Source organism: Camelina sativa, chromosome 12 (assembly GCF_030686135.1).
Source record: "Camelina sativa cultivar CO46 ecotype springtype chromosome 12, ASM3068613v1".
Taxonomy (NCBI): Eukaryota; Viridiplantae; Streptophyta; class Magnoliopsida; order Brassicales; family Brassicaceae; genus Camelina; species Camelina sativa.
The window spans coordinates 7,294,589-7,321,440 of NC_141891.1; the positions used below are offsets into that span (position 1 = coordinate 7,294,589).

At 37.4% G+C, this 26,852-nt stretch overlaps 2 protein-coding genes and 1 pseudogene across 5 annotated transcripts; all 3 read right to left on the minus strand.

The window, feature by feature from the left end:
- Positions 1-283: 283 nt before the first annotated feature.
- On the minus strand, positions 284-8,355 carry LOC147930253 (inositol oxygenase 4-like). 3 transcript variants are annotated; one of them, XM_087479018.1, is made up of 7 exons: positions 8,189-8,355; positions 7,570-7,654; positions 7,240-7,444; positions 6,982-7,041; positions 6,808-6,860; positions 878-981; positions 284-654 (listed from the first exon to the last, which is right to left on the minus strand). In XM_087479018.1, exons 3-7 carry the CDS (start codon positions 7,433-7,435, stop codon positions 528-530), a joined length of 540 nt encoding a protein of 179 aa, XP_087335144.1. In that variant the 5' UTR covers positions 7,436-7,444; positions 7,570-7,654; positions 8,189-8,355; the 3' UTR covers positions 284-527. The 3 variants fall into 3 exon arrangements, with proteins under 3 accessions (XP_087335144.1, XP_087335145.1, XP_087335146.1); XM_087479019.1 differs by having other exon boundaries at positions 8,173-8,348; XM_087479020.1 differs by lacking the exons at positions 284-654; positions 878-981 and having other exon boundaries at positions 1,994-6,860.
- Positions 8,356-10,309: 1,954 nt separating this feature from the next.
- Positions 10,310-11,009, minus strand: LOC147930254 (U-box domain-containing protein 30 pseudogene; annotated as a pseudogene).
- A 7,124-nt stretch (positions 11,010-18,133) lies between these two features.
- LOC104730782 (uncharacterized) lies at positions 18,134-19,583 on the minus strand. 2 transcript variants are annotated; one of them, XM_087479021.1, is made up of 6 exons: positions 19,354-19,553; positions 19,166-19,253; positions 18,995-19,057; positions 18,789-18,891; positions 18,565-18,656; positions 18,134-18,197 (listed from the first exon to the last, which is right to left on the minus strand). In XM_087479021.1, exons 1-4 carry the CDS (start codon positions 19,415-19,417, stop codon positions 18,789-18,791), a joined length of 318 nt encoding a protein of 105 aa, XP_087335147.1. In that variant the 5' UTR covers positions 19,418-19,553; the 3' UTR covers positions 18,134-18,197; positions 18,565-18,656. The 2 variants fall into 2 exon arrangements, 1 of the variants encoding a protein (XP_087335147.1); XR_758515.3 differs by lacking the exon at positions 19,166-19,253 and having other exon boundaries at positions 19,354-19,583.
- Between the last annotated feature and the right edge of the window lie 7,269 nt (positions 19,584-26,852).

The window sequence follows — 26,852 nt, forward strand, 5'->3', positions numbered from 1 at the left end:
TGTAATTCAAATAGTACGTTTCTATAATAAGGCTACCAATATTTTTCCACACATTCAATGTTACAATATATCGTACACATCAACTATTTACTTTTTAAGCTAAAATATCTCACATAATAAATATTGTAATTTGTTAAACTAAAATAAGCAAAATATAAACAAAATTTAAGCAAAAACTATTATAAAGAAATTACAAATATTTACTTTTTCTATATCATCATCAGCTTGATGCTCATAACTCAATTATTGTATAAATTATTTGTTTCCGGAAAACTTATTCCCGTCCTCGAAAACGTTTGATTTTATAGCAAACACATTAGTAATTTCCAATTACAGTAAGATAACTACACTAACCAAAATTAAACCACATCTTTCTTTTTACAATAAGATAACTTCACTAACCAAAAATTTTCCACTAACATAGAAGTCGACGTTAACGGAACTTCACTAACCAAAATTAAACCACATCTTTCTCTTAGGTATTTAAAATCACATTAATTTAAAGTGAACCAAACAACTAGCTAGTCCTATATGGCCAGTAGTCGTTTGTCTTTTCTTATCTTCCCACAGCTGTCGACAGTTTGGTTAATGTGTTGTAATCTATAAAACTCTTCGACGCCCTTCTGCCTCTCACTCTCTGCAGCATCGTAGTCCCTGCGACCAAATTAACAATTTTCACGTTATTGATTAAGTCAATTGGTCTAAGATCCGGCCAACCAAAAACAACAACAACAAAAAAAAATCACACATTATTTTATTCAATTTAAATACTCCAACAGTCCAACTATAATTCAATATATTATATATAGATACGTGAAAGGTGTTTGACAAAAATAAAATAAAAAGTACGTGAAAGGTAAAAAAAGAAGGAAAAAACCTGAATTGACGGCCAAATGCGTTCATCTCAGGTGCCAGAAACGCTTCATCGCCTTCGGTAGCTATGTTTGAAATTGACGAATTCGACATATTGAAAGCTTCCGTCTAATTAATTTTAAACAAATGTTAGTAGGAGTACTTGTTAACTTACAAAATCGATAGTAAACGGTCAGCATTTATTAATTTGCAAGCACTACGATAATTTAATAATTGGGAAATTTGTAAATCAGTTGAAAATTCTATATATAGTAATCCCTCTTCTCTATGGTTTGGCTAAAATAGGAATAGCTTAGTCATAGCTTAGTCATCATTTTATTTTTTATTTATTTTTGATTGAAAATTATGTGAAGCTATATATACTAATCCCTCTTCTCTGTGATTTTGTTTAACCTGACTGTTGCATGCATCGTGTTTTGGTCGCTATCAATGTTTATTCATAGTCCTTGTTGTAAAAATCAGGGTTTTCCATAAAATACTGCCCCAGAAAAGAAAGACAAAGTGTACGTATAATTTTAGACTTATGTACATATATATTGATGTGACCGCCGGACGCGGTCGTCTACTGAGTCGCACGGACGGACGGTCGCTGCGGACGGACGGAACGAAACTCTCTCGAGCCGAGGAAATTAGATGAGGCTTTCCTCGGACAAGGCTCGGAGATTTGAATCCAGTAAGGAAACAAACGGTGGATGCGAGAGATGAGCTGAAACGAACGAGCGGATCGAGAGATCCGGCCTTTGGTCTCGGCTTCGGTCGAGCAGTCTCGGTCGCGGTACGGACGATGCGGAAATCGGTTCCCGGAGTTTGAAGGTAAACTGCGGGAACGGCTCTCGGCAACGCGGCGGTAAGAATCCTTGGTGATGCGGTAAGGATTCTCGGTGATGCGATAAGGAAGGTGGAGTCGAAGCGAAAGTACAACGAGCGGTAGGAACCGGACGTGATACGGTAGAGATGGACGCGAAGGTGGTTTGATGCGACGACACACGGGAGATGGCTCGGCCCGTGATACGGTCAACTAGTCGATGTCGAACCCGGTTCGAGATCGGCTAGGGTTTCTCGGTAGTCAAGTCCCGGACTTGGACTAAGGAGAGAGGTGAGACAAGAACAAGATTCTCTCTTGTGAAATTTAATTCAATACTTCAAGTCTGCCTTTTACAATGAGGGTTTAGGCCTTTATATAGGAAGGCTTACAAATGGGAGACTCTAAAACCCTAGACACGCGGCCAGGATCTCATCCTTACACTTGGCCATAAAGCAAAAGCAAAAGTAAATCAAAGGAAAGACCAATCCAACGGTCATAGAAGGTTCAAGAAGAAATTCAAAGGAAGGGAAGGGAGAGAGATAGAAAAGCCACGTCATTGGCTGGACGCGGTGATAGGATCTTCACTTCCTTGGCTCCTAAACTTGTCAATGATTGTTTCCAAGTCATGAGCCAAGCGGGAACGAAGTGGAGATGCACTAGAGTTCGCTGCCTCGTTAAAACCTCTTTGGTAAACCCATTGGGACAAACCCAAAGTAGGAAAAAGAGTACAGCTCCTTCTAATGACTTAGGGGCGTCTTCACGCTTGCGCGATGGTGAAGACTCGCGAACTAAGCTTCCCAAAGCTGGTCGCAACTCAAGGCTCTTCAGTGGTGATGCTAGCCATGAGCCATTGGTGTGAGGGTTGGAGCTTGGATTGCAAAGCCCATTAGATGACTTTACTTGCTCCTCCTTGATGATCCTTGGAGACTAGTTGGTACCGCGCATCACTAGGAAGGCCGGTTCCAAGTTGTCGATAAGTGTCCGAGAGGCGTCCAAGTGTTGTCCGAGAGGTGGTTGGGAGACGTCCGAGAGAATCGAGTGTTCACGGCCGAGTGGTCGATCCCGTGATCACATCATTCCCTCCCTCTTATAGAAGTTTTGGCCTCAAAACTTTGCTCATCACCTGGATCAAAAAGGAAAACCCAAATCAGCAGCATCAAAAGTCCAACCGCGGTTTAATTTATCGGGATCAAAAGGAAACAGTAAGGCCTTAAGAGAAAAGGATAGGACTTCCCCGGTAAGGCCAGCGGCACTGGTCGCTCGGATCCCTTCATGAACCGTGGTTGCTTGCTGAGACTCTCCAGGATGCCACACATAAGTTTGATCCGCACCAAAGTTGGACAAATACATCGCCATATGACCTTGTGCGGTAACGGCCTTGGCGCTAAGGGTGGAGAAGGATGGCACGGTATAGGCGACTCCCAGCTGGAGCTTACTACTTGAAGTAGTCATGGAAAATACCGAGTGAAAAGATCCATCAATGGCCATCTCCGGTGGCCTAGCTAACTTGGAACTCCCCATTACCGAGTGATTACCGGATATGACTTCGATTGCGCGGCCAGAATCTCCTTGGACTTCGGTTGATGGCTCGGTACGCGTCCTGGGTAAGGATTCGCGTACTATGGTCGGCTCCGGACGCGGCGGTCGAGTGTCGGTTAAGCCTCGATCGAGAGCGGTAAAGAGTTTTCCGTGGTCCGCGTAATGACCCGAACTTGGACCTCCGAGTGTAAGAACTTGTCGGTCTGGGGGCTCGGCTGGCTTCTCTACGATTCCTCCCGAGTTAATGACTTCTTCTGGACAGACTTGTCGATCGAAATCACGTCCTAGGCTTAGCGTACGGTTAGCTTGCGTCGTTGGTGCGGCGTTCTCAATCAAGTCGGTATTCGGCTTGTTCCGCGTCAAGTCACCTTGTTCCGGCTGATGAAGAACTCGCGGAACTGGTGTTGGTACAGTTACAAGGGCCGAGTGTTGGTGCCGTGATGATTCTCCCTGGGTGTAAGATCTCACTGCCTGGCCCAACATTTCTCCAAGGTGTTGGAGTTCAGATCGGATAGAGATCAACTCGTCCGTGAAATTTGGTGCTCCGGGAGATTGCGCTGGCTTCCTTGCGGTTCGCTCCCTTGACTTAGTCCGAGAAACCACAATGCTCGCCTTGGCTTTATCTCGGTCGCGACTTGACGGGTTGATCGGTGTTGCGCGTGGTGACCAGCTCGGAAGTCCTTGGTTCCGAGTGCGGCAAGCACTTGACTTGCTCGATGATGCGTGCGATGGAAAGGTCGGGATTGCTTGGGTGCAACTCGAGTATTCCTTCCGCGGCTCTCGATGATATGCGGACGACGTATAGTAAGAACCCAGGTCATCATTGTCGGAGTCATCATAGCGGTTCGACCTTGGCTTGTTATAGCGCGTAGCTCGGGACATAGACAGCCAATAGCAGTCTGGTGATCCATGCTCGTGTTCCTCTAGTTCCGAGCCTTCTTCAAAGTCCTCTTGGTACCAAGACGCGTTCTCGGTAGTCGCTGGCTCCGGATCGGCACCAGTGTGTTCGTCGTTCCATGGCTCGTCCTCGGTGGCCTTTTGCTCCGGGTCGCTGCCTTGGTACTCTTCGCACCACAGTTCATCATCGGAGTAAGGATCTGCATACTCCATACTTGATCAAAGTCAGATCAAGCATTCAGCTAATGGTCGCAGACTTGGAACTCGGTACAGTCGACGGTACGGACGGCCGATGTTGGTCGGACGACGGTACGGACGGCGGATTCGGACGATGATACGCGGTATGGTCGGCCGATGCGATGGCTGGTACGGACGGCCAACGATGGTCGGTCGCCGGTACGGACGATTGAGATGGACGGCTGGTACGGACGGCCAACGATGGTTGGACGTCGGTACGGACGATTGAGACGGACGGCTGGTACGGACGGCCAACGATGGTCGGACGTCGGTACGGATGATTGAGACGGACGGCTGGTACGGACGGCCAACGATGGTCGGACGTCGACGGGGGTCGGTCGATGATACAGTCGGCTGGTGCGGCAATGGTACGGACGGCCAACGGTTATCGGACGTCGGTACGGATAGCCGGTGTGATCGGCTGATACGGACAGCTGGGTCGATGACTCGTCCGGTGGCTCGATAGTGATCAGACGATGATACACAATACGCGATAAGGGCTTGGACGATGATACGCGGGTGATGATACGTGCTCGGGACGGTGATACGCGGATGGCTCGATCGGTGCTCGGTCGTGACGTGGCGATGGTACCTCGTCAAAGCAAAACGAATATTCGTGAGCAAAAACGCGTCCAAAAGATGATGGATAAGATATTTATCTAGGCAGTCAATGATTGAGGACAGCAACACAAGATGACAAACTATGACTAAGCAAAAAGAAACCTACACGCGCCTAAAAGCAAACTCACGCACAAAAAGCAAAACTTTTTGGGACCACAACACAAACCCAAAAGCAAACGCGCTACTTTATGGATCTAAGGAGTCCTAGACAAGAACAACGACGAACAACAAGAAGAACAGGAAGAACACGAAACACCAAATTTAAACTAAAGACTAACTCAGCAAGCGGAAACAAGATTAAACGATCTAGACTAAGACAAAGGCTAAAGATCGAAGCTTTAAACAAAAGAAAGAGTTTCTGGGTTAGAAAGACACAACCTTTGAGTCAGGAGCTTTTAGAGCTCTGATACCAAGCTGATGTGACCCGCGGACGCGGCTATGGATCGATGGAGGAGTGTGTCTTCGGTCAAGTCAGAATCGGTGGGACTTTCCTCGGCCAAGCATCAAGGGTTCGAATCCAGAGAGGATTCAAACGACAGAAACGAGAGTTGAGGAGGTTCCAACGAACGGTTTGTGAAAATGGTCGTGAAGCCTTCTCGGAACGTACGGACGCGGCTGAGCGGATACGGCTAATGGCAGGACTCGGTGGGAAACGGAGGTGGAAACGACGCGAGATGGTTCTGGGAAGTCTCGAGGACTGATGGTAAAGAACTCGAGGCTGGCGAAGTGGAATCGATGATAGACTCGAGAGCTGGCGGAAGAGAACTCGAGGTTGGGACGGTGGGACGAAAGAGATGGACGATGGAATAGAGGTGGTTTGATGCGACGACACAAGAGGGTTGGCTCTCCTCTTGATACGGTCAACTAAGAGATTACAAACCCGGTTTGTGAATCTCTTAGGGTTTCTCAAGAGCCAAGTCCCGGACTTAGGCTAAGGAGAGAGGTGAGACAAGAACAAAGAATCTCTCTTTGTGAAAATTTCTATTTCTTTCAAGTCTGATTTTTACAATGAGGGTTGATGCCTTTATATAGTGAGGCTTACATAAGGAGACTCTAAAACCCTAGAGACGTGGCCATGATCTAAACCATACACATGGCCAAAAAGCAAAAGCAAAGATAAAGCAAAGCAAAGACCAATCTAACGGTCATAGAGGGATCTAGAAGAAATTCAAAAGAAAAGAAGGGAAGGGGATAGGGTGGCCACGTCATTGGCTGAACGTGGATAGGATCTTCACTTCCTTGGCTCCTAAGCATGTCAATAAGTGTTTCCAAGTCATGAGCCAAGTGGGATCAAAGTGGAGATGCACTAGAGTTTGCTGCCTCGTTAAAACCTCTTTGGTAAACCCATTGGGACAAACCCAAAGTAGGAAAAAGAGTACAGCTCCTTCTAATGGCTTAGGGATGTCTTCATACTGGCGTGATGGTGAAGACACTCAATTCAAGCTTCCCAAAGCTGGTCGCGGCTCAATGTGCCTAAGTGGCGATGCTAACCTCGGGTCCTTTGTCCGTAGGTTGAAGCTCGGCCTTGAAGTACTCAAGAGGTGAGATGTTTTGCTCCTCCAAGTTGATTCTTCGTTTGGTCGCCTTGCTGGAGCTCCCTTGGTCGCGTTGAGGCTCCTGGGAGGGTCGCCGGTGCCTTGGCCGCGTTCGAGATAGGCGTTCTGTCCATGTCCGATGCTTCTCGGTCACGCGTCTCGGAGCCATCTGGGACGTCTCGGGCGTCTTGGTCAGAGGGTCGAACCCGTGATCACATCATATATACTCGTGCTTTGGTAGAAAATGTTTTTGTATACTCCTTTTATTAAAAAATCATAAATTCTATTAACAATATTTACCTTGTGGTGTACGTTAGATTCATCAAACGCACACCCAAGAGGGAACGTGTCACCTGCAAATTTTTGCGAGAGAAAAAGTAACAGTTAGTTTCACCCATACATATATAATTCACATCACTATTAAAACGTTAATGAAAATATATACATTTAATGACAAAATGTAACTTTAGTTACCAACAACAGCCCATTGAGGAAGTCCACCGAACTGTGGAAGATTCCTAACCTTCCCAAGATCTGAAAATCCAATAACTTATTTAATGTGTGATTAATTCTGATACACAACTAGGTGTACTCTATAATCTAATTCATCAATCAGGAATCATGACCGAAACCATCACAGAAAAATGGATAAGAAAGCGTCAAAAGTGAATTATTGTACATGACATGACTCTAGATAGAGAATATAGAAAATAACAAATTTACCAAATTTACCATGGATAAGAGCGGTTAGATGAAGCCAATCGTCATTAGGGTAATCCTTGCGGATGGCTTCGGCAGATTGAAGCAAGTGCTGAATCTGAGGCTCGTCAAGATCTGGATCGCTCTCGTCCACTACCTCGTTAAGAAGCTCACAGCATTCCCAAATGCTCATCACCTTCTTATCTAATTTACCATATTCAGCCCTCATCTTTGTCACCTGAAAAATAACACAATAGATTATAACACATACACATATATATTATATACGTGGATCACATAAATTTTGATTAGATGACTAAGTAAACACGTAAATCCTAATGAGTTTTTTTTTAAGAATCTTACAAAGTCGACAGTTTGGTTGATGTGTTGTAATCTATAAAACTCTTCGACGCCCTTCTGCCTCTCACTCTCTGCAGCATCGTAGTCCCTGCGACCAAATTAACAATTTTCACGTTATTGATCAAGTCAATTGGTCTAAGATCCGGCCAACCAAAAACAAAAGAACACGATTTTAAACAAATGTTATTAAACGGCAAAATTGTTAGGACATGTTAACTAACAAAATTAATAGTAAACGTCAGCCTTTACTAATTCGCCAGATAATTTAATAACTGAGAATTTTGTAAATCAGTTGAAAATTCTACATATAGTAAATTATACGTGCAACAAAAAAAAACATGCCAAACAATATATAACGATTAATTGGAGTTTTGTCTTTAATATGCATGAGTTATGAAAAAAGCGTTAGCTTGTAGAAGTCAAAAAAACAAAGCTGGGATTAAACGTGGCCTCTGGCTCTAATTATATCTTATCTTAATTCTACGGATTTGCATACAAAACAAAAAAAATTTCATTATAAGCGTGTGGTGAAGTCGAGGCAAAATGATTTTTAGACAGTCAGAGACTAGCTAAGTAGATTATGGTGTAAAGAGAAAAGTCGAGTACCATCATCGCATCATACCTTTCTACGCATACTGACCTTCCTTTTTACACCATCTCTACTTAGCGAATCTCTCTCTCTTCTTTCTTTTTTTTTTTTTTTTTTTTTTTTTTTTTTTTTGTAAACTCCTCTCTCTCGCTCTCTCTCTCGCCCTGCATTGTTGCAGCTGTTTGTGTTTTATGACTTGTATTCTCTCCATATATATAGAGGATCGACTTATAGAAGAAAAAAAATGAATACACACGTGAATAGTACATATATGATATATGGCCTATAGTTGTGTGTATATTACTTTACACGCGTGAATAGTACTTTACAAATTCACGTGAATCGCTAATATGTAATCATAATGTGAATCGCTGCAAACATGTTCCCCTCCAAAAGGATCCTATGTTCAGCATCCAATGAAAAAAATACATGTGTCATCTAAGCACTAAAACGGATTAATCTTGCTACAGTTTTTGTTGCCCTAAAACTCCATGCACTAACCAAAACCACAGCTTTAAGTATCCAAAATCACAAACCTAGCTTAATTAGGACGAAGATATATAGGCATACAGCATACTTCAAAACCATATACTATATACTTTTATGCTTTTTGTTGTTGTGAATTTAAATAATTGATAAAATATAGCCTATATAAACAAACGATGATTTTGGAACGTAATGACTAATTGAGCTGCAATTATATTGATATGGTATGATCAAAATAATAAATTCAAGAGAAGGATATTATCACTATCTGACATAAAAATCCGTAATAATGGTTGTATATATATATATATACTCCTTTTTATTTATAGGGATCGGATACAATAATTGGATATCAGACAAAGTCATTCAAACTCAATGACACACCGTGTCGAAAAGCATGTATATAGAATAAATGGAAGCTGCACTTTCTCTTCCCTATGTATTGGCTATAACAAGAATATCTTAGTCATCATTTTTTTTTTTAATTGGAAACCATGTTCAAGCAATGTGGACATAAAACCATGTTAAGTGTCAACATACTAATGTGAAATTCAACACGTAAAAATATCCCAATTAAACCGTCAAAAAACATAAAATTATTGAAGCATACTAGGATAATACCCGCGCTACGCCGCAGGGCTGTTTTTTATTGTATATATCTTTTTGTTTACTTTTTTTATGTTGTTTGTAATTTTAGTTCTTTTAGTTTTCTTATCACAGCTCATACAACTTATAGACAATCATTATAATATATTTTTCAATTGGTAATTATTGTTTTTCTATTTTCTGATATGTTTAAATTGTTTAGAGACTACAAAGCTTTTAGTTACTGAGCCTATATATTTTTGTGAAACCAATTCGATATTTTTTCTAGGTTTTGAGATAGCTTCATTGTGATATTTTTCTAAAAACACCAACCACATATATGAGCATAACAATGCACCATATTATGTTTTAATATTTTTTTTTTTTTGTAAACACATGTTCTAAAAAACACACATTATGTTGACACATCAAATTCATATTTTCTGTTTTAAACTTTTTTTTGGTGCAAAATCTATTTTAAACTAAGTTTTTAAAAATACTGCTCAGTTCAATAATTAAACTAAACCATAACAATTTAATAATAACAACTCCATTTTTAATATATATATTTTTTGTAAACACTTTTTTTAAACACATATTACGTATGAAATTTATATTTTAAATTTGTAACTAAGTTTTGGAAAATAACTTTGCTCAGTTCAATAATTAAACTAAACCGAACTAACAATTTAATAATAACAATTCCAGTTTTTAACTACAAAAAATAAACTTCATTTACGATCTCATGAATCCGATTCAATAACTCATCCCAAGTCTAATCTAATAACCTCAAGATCACAACCAACATCATGACTGCGCACTAACAAACCAAAGCACCACTTCGACAAACCCACTCAAAACACTGAAACAGAGATTAGCTAAGTCACTCATTGTCAAAACATGGCAAGTGATATAGGCCTGTGTTTTTGCTCAAAGAAAAAACAGTAGAGATTGTTGAATGATTCACTTGTCAAATCTCACTTTCTATTCAATACCAATGTTATGGAGACTTTTGGTCCACCACAACTTATGCTCTTTAAAACAATACAAGTATCAAATTCAGATGTAATTTGAGATGTCATTCTATGTGTGTTTGCATTTGGAAATAAACATGGTGTCTCAATAATATAGACTACAAAGCTTGAGAAGCTCTGCAGACTGCTGCTTCAATGCTGCAGCACACCCGCTCTGGATAACAAGTAACAACTTTGCAACAAGACAGACCTCAACACCAATAGGCGAACATTCTTGAGCTAATTTGCAGACAATTGAGGCACTGCTCCAATGCTAACCATCAAGGATAAACAGAGCTGATTCCAAACATTCCGGGTGTAAAGACGGTAAGATATCGACTAACTGAGGCATTGTTCTAATGCTAACCATCAAGATTTGAACTTCTTTGTGAACAGAGATTGGTTTAAGCAACCCAAGTGCAGGGGAGACTCCATTTTATGTCTTTTATCCTTAACCAATCTTATTAACCCAACAAGCAAACTATGCTCGAGACCAGCTCTGCTCTAAACCCCTTCTCTTACATCAATCCCCTAAACAATCTCGCACAATTGATTTTGCTCTCATTCAATCAATCATTTAACATATCAACAATCAAAGAAACCTTAGCCGGTTGCATCATCATCAACCCAGATTTTGAATCTGAATCAAGACCAAGACTCACAAGAATCACAACAACCTCAGATCCAACAGCATGAGAAGTGAAAAGACCTAAAAAAGAGAAGAGATTACAGAGAGACACCTCCTTCTGCAGAAACGTCTTCATCGCCATAAGAACAAAAAGAAATCAATGTAAACGAGTAACCAATCTTGGAATATAGAACAAAAAGAAACAAAGATTCATCATGAAAAATTGAGTACTACCTTGTTGACCACAGATTTGGTGATATATTTTTTTGGCTCGCTGCAAAGAACAAGCAGAAGATCATTACAAATGGATAATTAACACACAAAACAGAGAACACTAAGTTTGTTGAATTGCCCATACCCAGATTATAAAGAAAATCCAATACAAAATATGTTCTATACACATTACCTATACACATACACATTAACAAAAGTAAATAAAGAGAGCAACTTGGATTGCACAATATAAAGAACGATTAACAATATTGAAAACTATATTATTAATATAAACTATCTCTTTCTCACGTATGTTAAAACGAAAGATCTATTTTGATGTTGAAAAATCGAGTTGTACTTCTTTTTTGCAGCCACTATCTCACATCTTGATTTCAAATCAGATTTATAATAGTGTAACTTATGGATAAGAAGGGGATTATATCGGAATATGCATGTAGACGTAACCTAGAGACATATATCTAACACTCTCTACCACACAGATTTCTACACCAAACCTATAACTTTACAATCACAGAGAAATAGGGAAGAATTACAGCTACCTTAGAACATAATGATCCACAGAGCTCAGGTGCCATGTACCATCTAGTGGCAACATAATCCTCGAACAAAAAAAGAAAGACAAAGAGAAGAAAATTCAAAAACACTGGAGAGATTACCAGATATGAATTAACAATTGACAGCAAAATGTGTAGAAAAGGGTGCATACCGTCCAAAAGACTGTTGTAGGTGTATCATTAAACGCCACTCTTGCTAGCCGTGGAAAGCCTATATAAGCATTACCAGATACCACTCTTACCATATACCGTCCAAAAGACTGTTGTAGGTGTAGAAAATGGTGATTCTTCGATTTACACAAAGTCCCAGAAACCAAACCCGATCAATATTTTAATTTTTGTTTTTTTTTATTTAGAAAAAAAACCCCTAGATTCTCTCACAAGAACTCCCCAAAAACCCAGATGGACTCAAAAGCGAAAGAGAGAGAGAGAGAAAGAGATGAGAAAACGGCGACGAAGAAAGGGAAGAAATCGAGCATCGTTCCTTTCATTAGTTTTGTCCACCTAAGAGTAAAAGATCTGATGTGTATTAATTGTTTTAATTTGATTGGATATTTATTTTAATTGATGTGTCAGTTTCTGCTTCAATACAAAAGCTGAGGTGTCAAGCTCTGGAAAGAAACATTGTGTTTTTATTGTATTGATGCATGGATATATGTTTGACAAAAAAAAATGCATTGATATATGAGCACTTACCAAAACGAGAGTTTATTTTTTTGTTTGTCATCCAAAATCACTAACTTAATTACTGTATTTCAAAACTATTTACTACATACTTTATGCTTTTTGTTGTTGTTAATTTTAATAACCTATATAAACAATGAGCTTGGAACGTAATGATAAATTGAGTTGCAATTATATAGATTGATATGAAATAATACTGTAAATAAATTCAAGAGAAGGTTCACACTATTTGACATAATTAAAAGGGTGAATTACTCAAATGATTGTGTAAACTCCTTTTTATTACTCCCTCTGTATCAGAATACTTGATTTTTTAAGATTTTCACTAGGATTAAGAAAATAATTAATGTCATCCAAACAATACAAATGATTAACCCAAAACAATAAATGATGTATATAACCGTGTGCTTTTTTTTTTATGCTTAGAACAAATGGATTGATTTAATAGTTTATTTATAGTAAAAGCAAAATCATTAAATAGTTAGTTGATTTTGAAAATAAGAATGCATTAAATACTCTAGAAAATCAAGTATTCTGATACAAGAAAAAATCCTAGAACATCAAGTATTTTGATACAGAGGGAGTATTATGGATCGGGTACAATAATTGGATATCAAACTGACAAACTGTGTCTGAATGAATGTATATAGAATAAATGCAAGGTGTACTTCCTATTCCCTATGCATCGGCTATAACAAAAACCTTAATCATCACTTCAATATTTCCTTCTTCTTTTTTTTTTTTAATTAAAAACCATATTCAAGCGACGTGGATTTAAAATCATGTTAAGTATCAAAATATAAATGTGAAATTCAACACTTGAAAGTATCCCAAACCGGTTAAAAACTCAAAATTATTGAAGCATGTGCATGGATATATATTGATATCTGGTCAATCCGTTTACTGAATGGTAATCGAAGAATATATTTATAGCATCAATTAAGTGATTGCATGCGTGAGCTAGATAAGTTTTGTTTGATTTTATTTTAATATAATTTTATTTATATTGTAACAAAAATGAGTTTGAGATCGTATCTCCAAGAAAACAGTTGTTCAGATGATGCTTCCAAATAGGTGAATCTATCAAGTTTTCGTCTTAATATCAGGACTCTTATTTTGTTTGATCTGTCTTCATATCGTTTAATTGCTTGATATTCTTGTTTAGTGTTGTTGGCATGTGATCTCTTTATTTTTATTTTACTCTAATCGTTTATCTTAGGTGTAATGTAATGTTGATTTGTGGGCTCAAGAAATGGCAAGTTTGGAAATCGCGCTAATATTAGTTCCATTTAGTATCCAAAACTAGATGCTACTACACAGGTACAATTATTGAATATGCGACAACACATTATGTGTGAATGAAACATGCAATCCGAAGTGTCCCTCTTCTTTATGGCTTGGCTAAAATAGGAATAGCTTCGTCATAGCTTAGTCATCATTTTATTTTTTATTTTATTTTTAACTGAAAATTATGTAAAGCGATGTGGACATGCATAAAACAATGTTTAGTGATTCCATCGAGCTATGTGATTTTGTTTAACCTAACTCTTGCATGCATCGTGTTTTGATTGCTATCATTGTTTCTTTTTAGTCCAATATTTTGATATTTCATCATCGTTTAATTGTTTGATATTCTTGTTTAGTGTTGTTGACATGTGATCTCTTTGGTTTTATTTTAATCTAATCTAATCGTTTATCTTAGCCTCTTAGGCGTAATGTAATGTTGATTTTGTGGGCTCAAGAAATAATGGACCGTAGGCGTATAACACAATATGGACTACACTTCTAAAAAGAGAGTAAAATGACAAGTTTGGAAATCACGCTAATATTAAAACTGGATAATGGAGAGGTATAAGATCTTGTTTATCGGTCAGTTCTTAGAGAGGTTCATAGGCTTTTGTAAGAAAAAAATAAATCAAAACTAAAAAAAAATGCTAAGGGAGGTTGTTATATAGTAACCCGATTTTGTTGTAAGAGACTCATACGTGTTGTTTTTCTGTTGGACGATAGAATAATACAAAAGAAAAACAAAATTGGCGAAGCTCGATTTGATTTCTTTTCCTCTCTCTCTTTCTCTCGCGATCGAATTCCCGAAACAACAAAGGAATTTGGAATCGAAGGATCTGGAATCAGAGGAAGGGTTTGGAATCGAAGGATCTGGAATCACAAGGTAAGTCTGTCAGTAGAATATTATGAAATCGCATATTGTTTTATGATTAGGGTTCTTTGATTTTAGAGCATGTGCATTAGCATATCTTTGGACTGTCCTACAAAATTAAAATGTTAAATTTAAATAGAAATCATAGATAAATCATAGAAACGTTCCTACAAACGGGACGTATATTGCTTCGTCCCTCATAACACGTGGCGTCGTCTAATAGGTTGTTGTTTTATAAACATCACACATGCTGAACCAATTTGTTTCTATTTTTTTGCTCAGAGGGACAAGAGAATCAAGCTGATAACGGGAAACGAGCAGATGAAAATGAAGATGTCGATGCAGAGAACCAAGGGAATCAATGGTGGAAAATAGTGAAAGAGATTCAAATGATAGTTTTTGACTTCATAACTTGCACTTCTATTGTAATATGTATTAATATTTGTATTATGTTTTGTATGTTTGAAATTAATTAAAATGCAATATTTTTTAATTTTATAAAATTTTAAATGCTTACACATTTATACCACTTCTATTCTATTTAAAATTTTTAAATTTTAAAAAAACAATATTTCAAAAATAAGATACCTAAAATAAGAACCTGCCAATAAATGAGAAAATTTTATCTAAGATATCATGGGTTCTTATATTCCAAACAGTACACAATTAATTCATTAAAAATTTAAGAACTCCCCTTACTCAAACCCACAGTAGTCATCTTTACTGGGTGGTTGCTTTCCCAGATTCTTTTAATAAAAGCTAATAAAAAAATACAAAAAAGAAAGAGGAAGGCAAGGAACGATGCTCAAATTACTCTCAGTGAAGTAACGGTTCTTATACATTTTATACACATGTCACTTTCTTATTAGTTATGTATTAAAATATATCTTTTTTTTGTTTTTCAGTAACGGTGAATGGTTCTCTACTAGTGATGCTCTAAGGAACTCATAATATATTTTACGGATCCTTAGTATATTACAAAAAAATGTAATATCTTAGTAATTTATTTTCCTTAACCATTCCATATTGGTAGGAATCGGATAGTATTCAGAATCGAAATTTATCAACTTATATGGAAACTAATATAAATAAATTAATTAAATGTCTTTGGGAAATTGTTTTCAGTTATAATATAATCTCCCTATCTTCTATACTAATTTCAAGAAAGTCTTTTCAAAGCATAAGTTGCAACATATCACGTATCAAACTACCATTGATGTATAAAAATGTTACTTTCCGAATCAATATAGATGCAAAGAGAAAAAGAAAACGACCGAGAAGAATTAAAGCTAAATTGCGTTCTTATTATTTGATTATAAAACAGAGAGATATACGGTGGTCAAGGTCGACATTGACAAACAACACCAACCACTCTATAATCTCACTAGTAAAAAACATAAAAACTCAAATGAGGTTGCTATATATAATTGTGATAAAATTGACTTAATATTGCAATTCTTTGGTAAATTTACATATATCTTTCTGAATACTAATTATTTTAGAATATTATAGTATTTTAATTTGTTTGATGTATATTACAGTTATATATTTTTTGCTTATTATATTTACATCATTATTTTGTGAAATATTTTAAAGTAATTATAATATTGTAATTGTAAGAAAATAAAATTTATTAATTTATCAATCATATAAATTTAGTTTTACCAACCCACGTCAAACATGATCAACACCGGTCAAACATGTTCAACGTCGGATTCTAACAAACGATGTACCAGAATAAAATGATTGTGATGTTGAGCCCATGTCATCATATAGTTGGTAGATATGACCATGCAATACATTTACTTGGCGCGCGTAGTTATCAATACATTTTTAAAGTTAGGATGTGTGACCATATATTGAGCTAAACTTCATCTAGCTGAGCATTTTTTTTTCTAATTTTAATAACCTATAATACAACAAACGCTATAAGCTTGGAACGTAGTGACTAGTTGAGCTGCGATTATATAGATTGATATGAAATGATAAATAAACTCAAGAGAAGGTTCATACTATCTGACATAATTAAAATCCGTAAAATGATTGGGTAAACCCATTTTTATTAATATGGATCGGGTACAATTATTGGGTATCATTCAAACAAAAGCATTCAAGCTCAATGACATATTGTGTCTAATGATAATGAAGTATGTATATAGAACAAATACAAGGTGCACGTGTACTTCCTCTTCTAACAGGAAGCTTAGTCATCGTTTGGGAATCTTTCCTTCTTGTTTTCTTTTTCAATTGAAAACCATGTTCAAGCGATGTGTGGACTTAAAACCATGTTAAGTATCAACATATAAATGTGAAATTCAACACTTGAAAGTATCCCAAACCGGTCAAAAACTCAAAATTATTGAAGCATATGCATGGATATATATTGATATTTGGTCAATCCGTTTACTAATGGCAATTGAAAAATATAATTATAGCACCATTTAAGAGATTTCATGCGTGAATTAGATAAGTTTTGTTTGATTTTATTTTAGTTTCGTATATATTGTAACAAAAATGAGTTTAAGATTGTATCTCCAAAAAATCAATTGTTCATATGATGCTTCCAAATATAAATGTTTTCAAATATAAATGATTCTGTATCTTTCTTTTATTAATATGTTACAGGTACAATTATTGGATATGAGACAACACATTATGTGTGAATGAAACATGCATATATATAATCAATCCAAAGTGTCCCTCTTCGTTATGGCTTGGCTAAAATAGGAATAGCTTAGTCATAGCTTAGTCATCATTTTATTTCTTATTTTATTTTTAATTGAATATTATGTGGAGTGTGGACATGCATAAAACAATGTTTAGTGATTCATCTAGCTATGTGATTTTGTTTAACCTGACTCTTGCATGCATCGTGTTTTGATCGCTATCAATGTTTCTTTTTAGTCCAATATTTTGATCTTTCATCGTCGTATAATTGTCTGATATTCTTGTTTAGTGTTGTTGACGTGTGATCTCTTTGTTTTTATTTTGATCTAATCGAAACGTTTATCTTAGGCGTAATGTAATCACTACAAGAAAACATGAAATTAACGACTGCACTATTAGTCACTATTTAGTCGCTAAATGGTGTTTTACGACCAAAAAGCGACTAAAACCTGTTGTCGTAAATCGTTAGTCGGTAAGAAAAATTAGTTGTAAATTAGTCGCTAAATAGCGACTACGTTATGACTAATGTTCGCAGTCGTAAGCATAGTCGTAATATAGTCGCTAAATTTAGCGACTACGTTACGACTATGTTTACGATTACAAACATTAGCCGTAACATAGTCGCCAAATTTAGTGACTAATTACCGACTGTAGTTGTATTTAAGTATTTATACATTATTGTATTTATAGAGTATTTATACGTTATTGTATTTATACAGTATTTATACAAATTATAAATATATATTATTAATTTTTTAAATATATTTAAATTATGAATAATGTTTTTTTGAATACTATATTTATTATTATAAACCATGATCATAAAAAAAACTGTATTACAAAATAAAATAAAATATCATAATCAAAAATAAGAATACTTTATCCTCCTAAAAAAAACATAATTAGAAGAAGAAAAAAATGAACAGCTACATAATAAATGGTTTGTAGCACATTCTCAATTACTTTGTATTTCATCATTGAAGCCTAAGTAGTTCCCACTAATGGTCGCAGAGTAACTCATTTCTTCAAGTACCTTCAGAACAAACAAACAAAAAAGGTATCATGGGGACACATTTCCCGGTATCAATATAAGAGAATTTCAAAATCGAGACTAGAAATGAGAAATCATCGGGACAAGCAATTCACTATAACTAACATGTCCTCTAGCTTAAAAACGTGAGTGTGAGTAAGAAGATCGACAATGGTGATTCTAGTTAAAGAGTGCAGAGAAAACAAGTGTCTATAGATCGGATTTACCAAATAACTCTTGACAATTTCAACAAAAAGACTCACAAAAATTACAACAGAGGCTGCTAAACAAATGACTCTCTGACAGAATTAATAAAAGTCTCACAGCAATAAGTAGCAAAGTAAATATATTGTACCAAATGAAAGTTTACCTTCCGCTCTGAAATAAAGTTGTACATCATGAGCTCTGTCTAAGAGTGTGCTTGGCTGTGGCTTTCTCTGTAAGCCAAACATCATCTTCGACCTAAGAACAACAGGACATGATCAGAAAATTTCATTTTTAGGGACTGAAATCACCAAAAACAAAATAAATCATTATCTCAGTCTAATCTATTCAAAATAACAACATAAACTGAAATAAACATAAGACTTTTACCTATCTTCTTCTAGCTCTCCACTTTAAACATGCCAACTGCTTCTTCAAGCTTCTTGACATGTTCTTCAACTTCTCCAAAAGTTTCCCTGATCCCAAATCCAGTCTATGGACCACAAACAACAAAATAATATAGTAAACAAAAATCACATGTTCAAACACAAACACAAACACACACACACATACGAGATTTTATCAAATAAACACACCTAAACTGAGGTGACTCTGTGAATGAAGTCGATTTCAAAGATCCGGGAACCTCCGTGAAAACCCTAATTGTCCATTAAACAAAGATGAAATTCAAGAATCACAAAATCTTCAAATTACAGAAAAGTTTGGATTTTTCGAGGTTGAAACGTAAAATCAGGGGTTCAAATTACAGGGAAAGCTTGGGATTTGAGAGCAGAGACGAGATATGAAATGAGGAAGAGTCAATAAAAATCGTCGACAGAGATTCATTTTGTGGGTCTGAGACGGAAACAGATCTGAAATGTTTAGGTCTAATTGTTTTCTTCGAGAAGTCATAGAGAAAAGGGGAAGGTGAGTAGAGACAGTAAAGAAGACTTACCTGGCAGATTCAAATTGACGGGACGTGAAAGACGACAGTCGGAGGTTTGGCCGGACAGAGTCATCGCGATTCGAAGAAATGAGAGTGAGAGTTTCTCTTAAAGAGTTTCGAGAGTGATGATGAGTTTTTTTTCTAAATGTAGTGTCGAGGAACGGAGGCACATATCTAGGGTGAAGGTTTGTTGGTTTGTTTATTGTTTCTTTTTATTTGTTGGCCAAATTTCGATTCATATCATAGCCCAAAGTGATACAAAGCCTCTTAAGGCCCAGACTAAGGGTCTGACTGGTTCAAACGCTGCAGTTGCGGTTGCGGGAGATTGCGGAAGCAGGCGATTGCGGTTTCAAGCGTAGCGTTTTGAACGACTGGTTTAGCGGTTTAAAATTGGTGCGTTTGCAGGAGGTTTACGACTGGTTGACCAGCGGGTGCAATAGCGGTTGAAACATAATAAATGTGATATATAGTATATAAATGTTTAAAAACACCAAAAATTTTATTAAACTTGATTTATAATTAAATTTTATTAAAAAATACTAAAATAATTATTCAAAAAAAAAAACCATATTGAAATACATATTCCTTTATCATATTTTTTTGTCAACAATTAGTTTTAGATTTTAAAATGACTAATTAAATAAATTTTATAAGTAAATAGTTTTTGGAAAGATTAAATTATATGTATACACTAAATAGTTTTAGATATTGCTTTTACTTTATACATATATAATGGTTATATTTTAATTTCTATATACTATGCATTATAAATTTTTAAAATTGAAAGCATTTAGGGTTTAAAGTACAGGGTTGGAGTATATGTTTATGATTTGGGGTTAAGTTTTGAATTTATGATTTTTGAATTAATTTTTAAGATTTAGAATTTATGAGTTTGGATAAGGGTTTGGGGTTAAATTTTGAAAATTTTGATTTTCTTAAATAGCGACTTATATGCGACTTCTTAGTAACATTTACTATGAGTCGCATATTAGTCGCTAAATTGGTGACTATTTAGCGATCACATATTTCGGTATACAATATAGTCATAAGATAGTCGCTAAATTACGACTAAACTAGCGACTACAATATGTAGTCGTCAAAAAACGACTGATATACGACCAAATATTTATAGTCGTAAAATAGTCACTAAATAGTAGCTACTTAGTCGCCAAAAATGACGACTACATATATAGTCGCCAACTGTAGTCGTAAAATTCATGTTTTCTTGTAATGAATATAGATTTTGTGGGCTCAACAAATAATGGACCGGAGGCGTATAACACAATTTTGTGGATTCATGGGTTTGGCTCCCAACAACTGATGGCATATATACCACAAAGTCTGGCTACCACGAAGCACTGAGAGTACAAACAAAGAAACAAGATCAAGCCTCAGCTACAAATCCATCTATCATGGTTAATGAACCCAATTTCCTGTGGAAAAAGGAAATCTGGAATATCAAAAGCTCACCAAAAACAAAGCTGTTGCTATGGAAAGCTGCACAACATGCCCTTCCAGTGGGGAAAAACCTCATGACCAGACAAATCAATGCTAACCTCTTCCGCCCACACTGCGGTAATCCAGAAACGGAAGTCCATCTTTTCTACCACTGCCCGTTTGCTTCAGAGGTCTGGCGGAAGGCACCCTTTAAAGAGAACTTCAACTCGGGGGAGGTGGAAAACTTCAAATCGGGGATCAATAAAACCACAAAACTAACCTGCCTTCCCCCGACTGGAATAGCGATAGGACGTCCTCTAGCACCCTGGATAATCTGGACACTTTGGACAACCAGAAACCGACTCATTTTCGAAAAAACCCAAACCCAAGCCGATGACACCTTAGCCTTAGCCATCTTCCGCGCTAAGGAATAGCAGGAAGCACAACTTTCACAGATCCCAGAACCTCAAAACCTGATTCGATCTCTCATACCTGCCCAAAACCCAATCCAAATCACACCGAATAGGATTCACTGCTCCACGGATGCAGCTTGGAGGGATAACGGAGACACGTGATGCGGCTGGATCTTTAAGGACCATGACCAAAACACCCTAATCCAAGGTCACTCAGCTACTCGACATATTCGCTCATCCTTGATGGCCGAAGCCCTAGCAACTTTCAAGGCATTGGAAGTTGCCATGGAATCGCGCTTCACCCAAGTAATCTTCGCCTCAGACTCGCTGATGCTAGTCAGAGCACTCAATCGGAAGTCCTCCCCAAAGGAACTTCATGTGATTCTATATGATACCCTTACTCTTGTCTCTCAATTTGATTTCTGTAGCTTCTCCTACATCCCTAGAAATTGTAATCGTCAGGCGGATAACCTTGCAAAAACTGCCCTCGATGGAATGTGTAATGAACCCTAATTTAGTTTTTTATTAATGGAATAGTTGTTTGCCAAAAAAAAGAGAAGGACATGACGACAAACTCATTATAAGGGTTATTGAACGTAGGTAGGATTTTGATTGAGTTTGAAAAAAAATAGAATTGTAAATAAATCTAGTGTTATTCAATTATGTACATTTATAGATTCTTTTTGAATTCTACTCTTATTCAATACTAAGATAATTTTATTGGCAATGTGATTTGATTATAATTTAACAGAAAAAGTGGAAAACAATTTTCACCTTTTATGAAAGAATCTATCAAATACTTTAAAACTAGGAGATATTTCATGCTTTAAGCATGGGATAATATTTTTAAAAAATTTATAATATAATAATAAAAATTATTGTTTTATTTTTTTTTAAGTTACTTTGTTTGAGATAATATTTATTTTAATTATTCTGTAAATCTATTAGTCTATTTTTGAATACTAATTATTTTAGAATATTAAATTATTTTATTTTTGACGTATTATTACAATTTTATATTGTTTGTTTATTGTATTTACATCATTATTTTATGAAATATAAAATAGTAATTTTAATATTATAATTGTGAGCAAATAAAAATTATTAATTTATCATCTATATAAATTTAGTTTTACCAACCTGTCAATGTGGAAATTAAAACACACATTTTCATACATTGAGTAATATATCTTCGTTTTAAAAAATTCAAATCACAACATATGCATTAAAAATATGCATTCTATTAATCATAATATTATATGAAAATTCCAAACAATTTGTAAATAAAATAAAATAAAGATGATAGGAGAATCTTAATAAAATCTTCGAGTTTAGTTATTAAAATAATTGTATTGTATACTTGGATATAAAATTTTAGTTTTTAAAATTTTGATTGGTTTATATATATATTTTTTAAAAAATTAGTAATTTTATCTATAATTTATTAGAGAGAAAATATTTTTTTAGATTTTTTTTGGATTTTTTAATATTTGATATTTGAGTGTTATTTATTTATTTTTATTAATTATATTATTTAAATTAGTTAATTAAATTTAATTAATTTTTCTATTGGTAATGTAATTTTTTACACATTTAAGGTTAGTTTCATATTTGTACTTCTAAATTAATATAGTAGGATAAGAGTAATTCTTTTTGTAGATTTCTAAATTCTTTAAAATTCAATAAAAAGAAAATCCTTAGTTCAGTAAGCCCTAATTTTTGTAATTCATATAATTTAGTCATTCACTTTCCTAGTTATTGAATAATTAAAATCAATCGCCAGTGAAATCAAAGCCTAAACCGATGATGGTTCAAAGTTCAAACTCATCACAGGGATGCAGCTTGTGACACAGATGGCTACATGTCATCAATGCGCACCCCCTTCCCATCAAACACTTTTACATACTTGAGGTGACGTGGCGACACTACAATCAATCTTTTTTTTTTTTTTAATCTTGTAATATAATACCGCTTTTACCCCTTTAGCATCTCTCCGCGTAAAAAGATCAAAAACTCTCGAAGCACACCGTTGTTGTTTCGGATTCAGAGATCGTCGTCCGGGAAACTCATACACGCTCTTCAGTACGATTCTTACGGCGGTAGCACTGCTGGTTTGAAGGTTTTAATTCTCTCTATCTCTCTTTTCCAAATATTCCATTATAACCTGCTGCGTTATTGCGATTGATCAGGCCTTTTCTGCCCCGCAAGTTCCCCTGCATTCCTGGTATTCTGATAGCTTTGAAGGTTTTAGTTTCTATATAGAAGAAAAAATGTTATTTGGCGTAGAGGGGTTTGTTTGGGTGTATTTTCTCTTGTATGGGGTTTTGGACTTAGTTACTTCAAAAAAGACATGATATATATATAGGCTTTCTAAATTTTAATGGCACCACCTTTGATATATTGTGTTTTTTAAACAGCTACTGATGTTGCTGGAGAGGTCGTTGAGGTTGGATCAGGAGTCAAGAATTTTAAGGCTGGTGACAAAGTTGTAGCGGTTCTCAACCATCTAGTAAGGCACAAGCTATTGCAGCTATCAATGTTGTAGCAATTACTCTTACTAGTTAAAAACAAGAAATAGTAACTGTTCTTTTTGGTTGTTTTCAGACTGGAGGTGGACTTGCTGAGTTCGCCGTTGCAAGCGAGAAACTGACCGTCAAGAGACCCCAAGAAGTGGGAGCAGCTGAAGCAGCCGCTTTGCCTGTGGCAGGTCTAACCGCACTCCAGGCTCTAACTCAGCCTGCGGGGCTGAAGCTGGATGGTACAGGCAAGCAGGCAAACTTCTTGATCACAGCAGCATCTGGTGGGGTTGGCCACTATGCAGTCCAGCTGGCAAAACTTGGGAACGCTCATGTAACCGCTGTAAGAGGCAAAGCTTGATTATTATTATGTGCAGCATTTACAATATATATAGCCTTGTACACAAGGGTTTTGCAAATGATTAATTACACATATATTCACTTTCTATATATCTCCTTTACACACCCCCTCAAGATGGAGGCAGTAACCTGACGCCAATCTTGCGGTTTAGTTCTTGAATCCGTGGACCAGGTAGTGGTTTTGTTAAAGCATCCGCTAGCTGATCATGAGTGGAGACGTGAGTAACTCGAAGCATGCCTGACTGAATGTGTTCACGGACGAAGTGATAGTCGATCGCAACATGTTTCATCTTCGAGTGGAACACCGGATTGGCACAAAGGTAAGTGGCACCAATATTATCACAGTAGATAACAGGAGCAACTGGAAGCGTGATTCCCATTTCAGTTAAGAGAGAGCAGATCCAGCGGAGTTCGGAGGCAGTGTTGGCAACTGCTCTATATTCCGCTTATGTAGATGAGCGAGAGACACTCTTCTGTTTCTTTGAAGACCAAGAGATTGGACTACCACCAAAATAGATAAGATACGCATTTGTAGAAACATAATTACCCTTATCGCGACCCCAATCTGCATCAGAGAAGGCATGGACCGTTAACGGAGCATCACAGCGGAGAAAAATACCAAGGGACTTGGTACCAGCAAGATAACGTAGAATGCGCTTTGCCGCCTGCCAATGTTCGTTTGTAGGTTGATGCATGAACTGAGACAATTTGTTGACTGCAAAAGCAATGTCTGGCCGTGTGAAGGACAGGTATTGGAGACTACCAACAACCATTCGATATTCCTTGGCATCAGATAGAGCCGTGCCAGAGTAAAGTGTGAGTGGTTTTTGTGTCATGGGAGTGGGAACCGGCTTCGCGTCCAGCATGTGTGTCTTCGCCAAGAGGTCAGTGATATATTTTCGCTGCATTAGGTGAAGGCCACTGGCGGTGCGGGTAGCCTCAAGACCTAAGAAATAACTCAAAGCACCCAGGTCCTTGAGTGAGTGATACATGAAAGGCACGAACTAGAGGAGCTTCACCAGCGATGATGATATCATCGACGTACACAAGAACATACATGTAATCACGACCATTGTGATAGATGAATAAGGATGCATCAGCAAGAGAAACTTTAAAACCTGATTGAAGGAGAAAATTCCTCAGTTCTTGATACCACGCGCGAGGCGCTTGTTTAAGACCATATAAGGCCTTATTCAGACGACAGACGTGATGAGGACGGTCCTTGTCGACAAAACCCGGAGGCTGACTGACATAAACCTCTTCATTGAGAGTGCCTTGAAGGAATGCGGTGTTGATATCAACTTGTTGAATCGCCCAATTTCGTTTGACCGCAACCTCCAGAACCAACCGTACCGTCGTGGATTTGATGACAGGGCTAAAAGTCTCAGTGTAATCGATACCATATTGTTGATTGAAGCCACGCGCAACCAACCGAGCCTTGTACCTGTCAATGGATCCATCAGGTTTGTATTTAAGGGTGAAAATCCACTTACAAGGGATAACTTGGCGGTTTGGTGTTGGAGGAACTACATCCTAAGTATGTAGACGGAGTTGAGCATTGATCTCGACGGCCATAGCGTTCCGCCAATTCGGATCCCGAAGTGCCTCTGCCACAGTCGTAGGAATCACAGGAGAAGTGGACACGGTGAGGTTGAATTTTTGTTTTGGCTTCGTGATATGGTTTTTAGCGCGGGTTTTCATAGGATGTAGGTTTTGAGGAAGAGGTGGAGGGGTTGGCGACGGTGCTGGAGAGTTCGCAGGGAGGATTGGGGTGTTAACAGTCGATTGTGAGGAAGAGGACGATGTCGGAGAATTTGGCGAAAGAGAGGAAGGAGATGGAGACGAGGGTTGGATTGATGCTGCTGGGCTCGAGGTTAGTGGGCCTGGGGTAGGAGTTGGGCTTGTAGGAGGTTGTGAATGTTGTGGTTGTGATGGGCCTGAATGAGAGTGGGCCGGAGTAGGAGGATTATCATGAACCCTTTTTGTTCGAGTTTCATGATCGAGATCAGTGGAGGCCGAGGGCGATGACTGTGACAAAGACGACGACGATACCGGTGACGGAGATGCAGCTGACCGTGGTGGAGATGTAGACTCAATGACCGGCGAGTTGGGAGGATGAGGACCTGAACACGGAGGGGATGAATGAGCTGATGACGTGGGAACATGCAACACAGAGTTCCATTCTTGTGGAACAACGACCGGAGACGTGATGGACGAGTCGGAAGACGAAGGTGGCATAGCAAACGGAAAACTGTTCTCAACAAACTGAACGTGACGTGATATATATATCCGACCAGTGGGGACGTCAAGACAAATATACGCACTTTGCGTAAGAGAATAGCCGAGGAAAACACAAGGTGTTGAGCGAGACTCGAGTTTGTTCTTGCGGTATGGGCGAAGCCACGGGTAACACACACAACCAAAGACGCGAAGCTTCAAGTAATTGGGTGAAACGTGAAAGAGCTTCGAGTACGGAGAATCACCTTTTAAGACATCAGTCGGCAAGCGGTTGATTAAGTAAACCGCGGTAGCAAAGGCGTATGGCCAGTAACGTTTCGGAACAGACGCATGATCAAGAAGGGCGAGTCCGGTCTCAACGACGTGGCGGTGTTTCCTCTCGGGGATGCCGTTGTGTTGAGGCGTATGTGGAGGTGTGGTGAAGTGTGATATCCCATTAGCCACCAAGAAAGAGCGCAAGGCAAGAAACTCTCCTCCATTATCCGAGTATAATGTTTGGATCTTACTCTGAAAGCGATTTTCGACTAGAGCCTTGAAGGCAATA

Coding starts and splice junctions, on each gene's coding strand:
- LOC147930253 (XM_087479018.1), bottom strand. CDS start 7,435: ATGAGGGCTGAATATGGTAAATTAGATAAGAAGGTGATGAGCATTTGG. Junction 7,042..7,239: donor TCTAACCGCTCTTATCCATG/GTAAATTTGGTA, acceptor TTGGATTTTCAG/ATCTTGGGAAGGTTAGGAAT. Junction 6,861..6,981: donor TCCTCAATGGGCTGTTGTTG/GTAACTAAAGTT, acceptor AAAAATTTGCAG/GTGACACGTTCCCTCTTGGG.
- LOC104730782 (XM_087479021.1), bottom strand. CDS start 19,417: ATGACTCTGTCCGGCCAAACCTCCGACTGTCGTCTTTCACGTCCCGTC. Junction 19,254..19,353: donor CGTCAATTTGAATCTGCCAG/GTAAGTCTTCTT, acceptor TTTCCGTCTCAG/ACCCACAAAATGAATCTCTG. Junction 18,892..18,994: donor ACAGAGTCACCTCAGTTTAG/GTGTGTTTATTT, acceptor TGTGGTCCATAG/ACTGGATTTGGGATCAGGGA.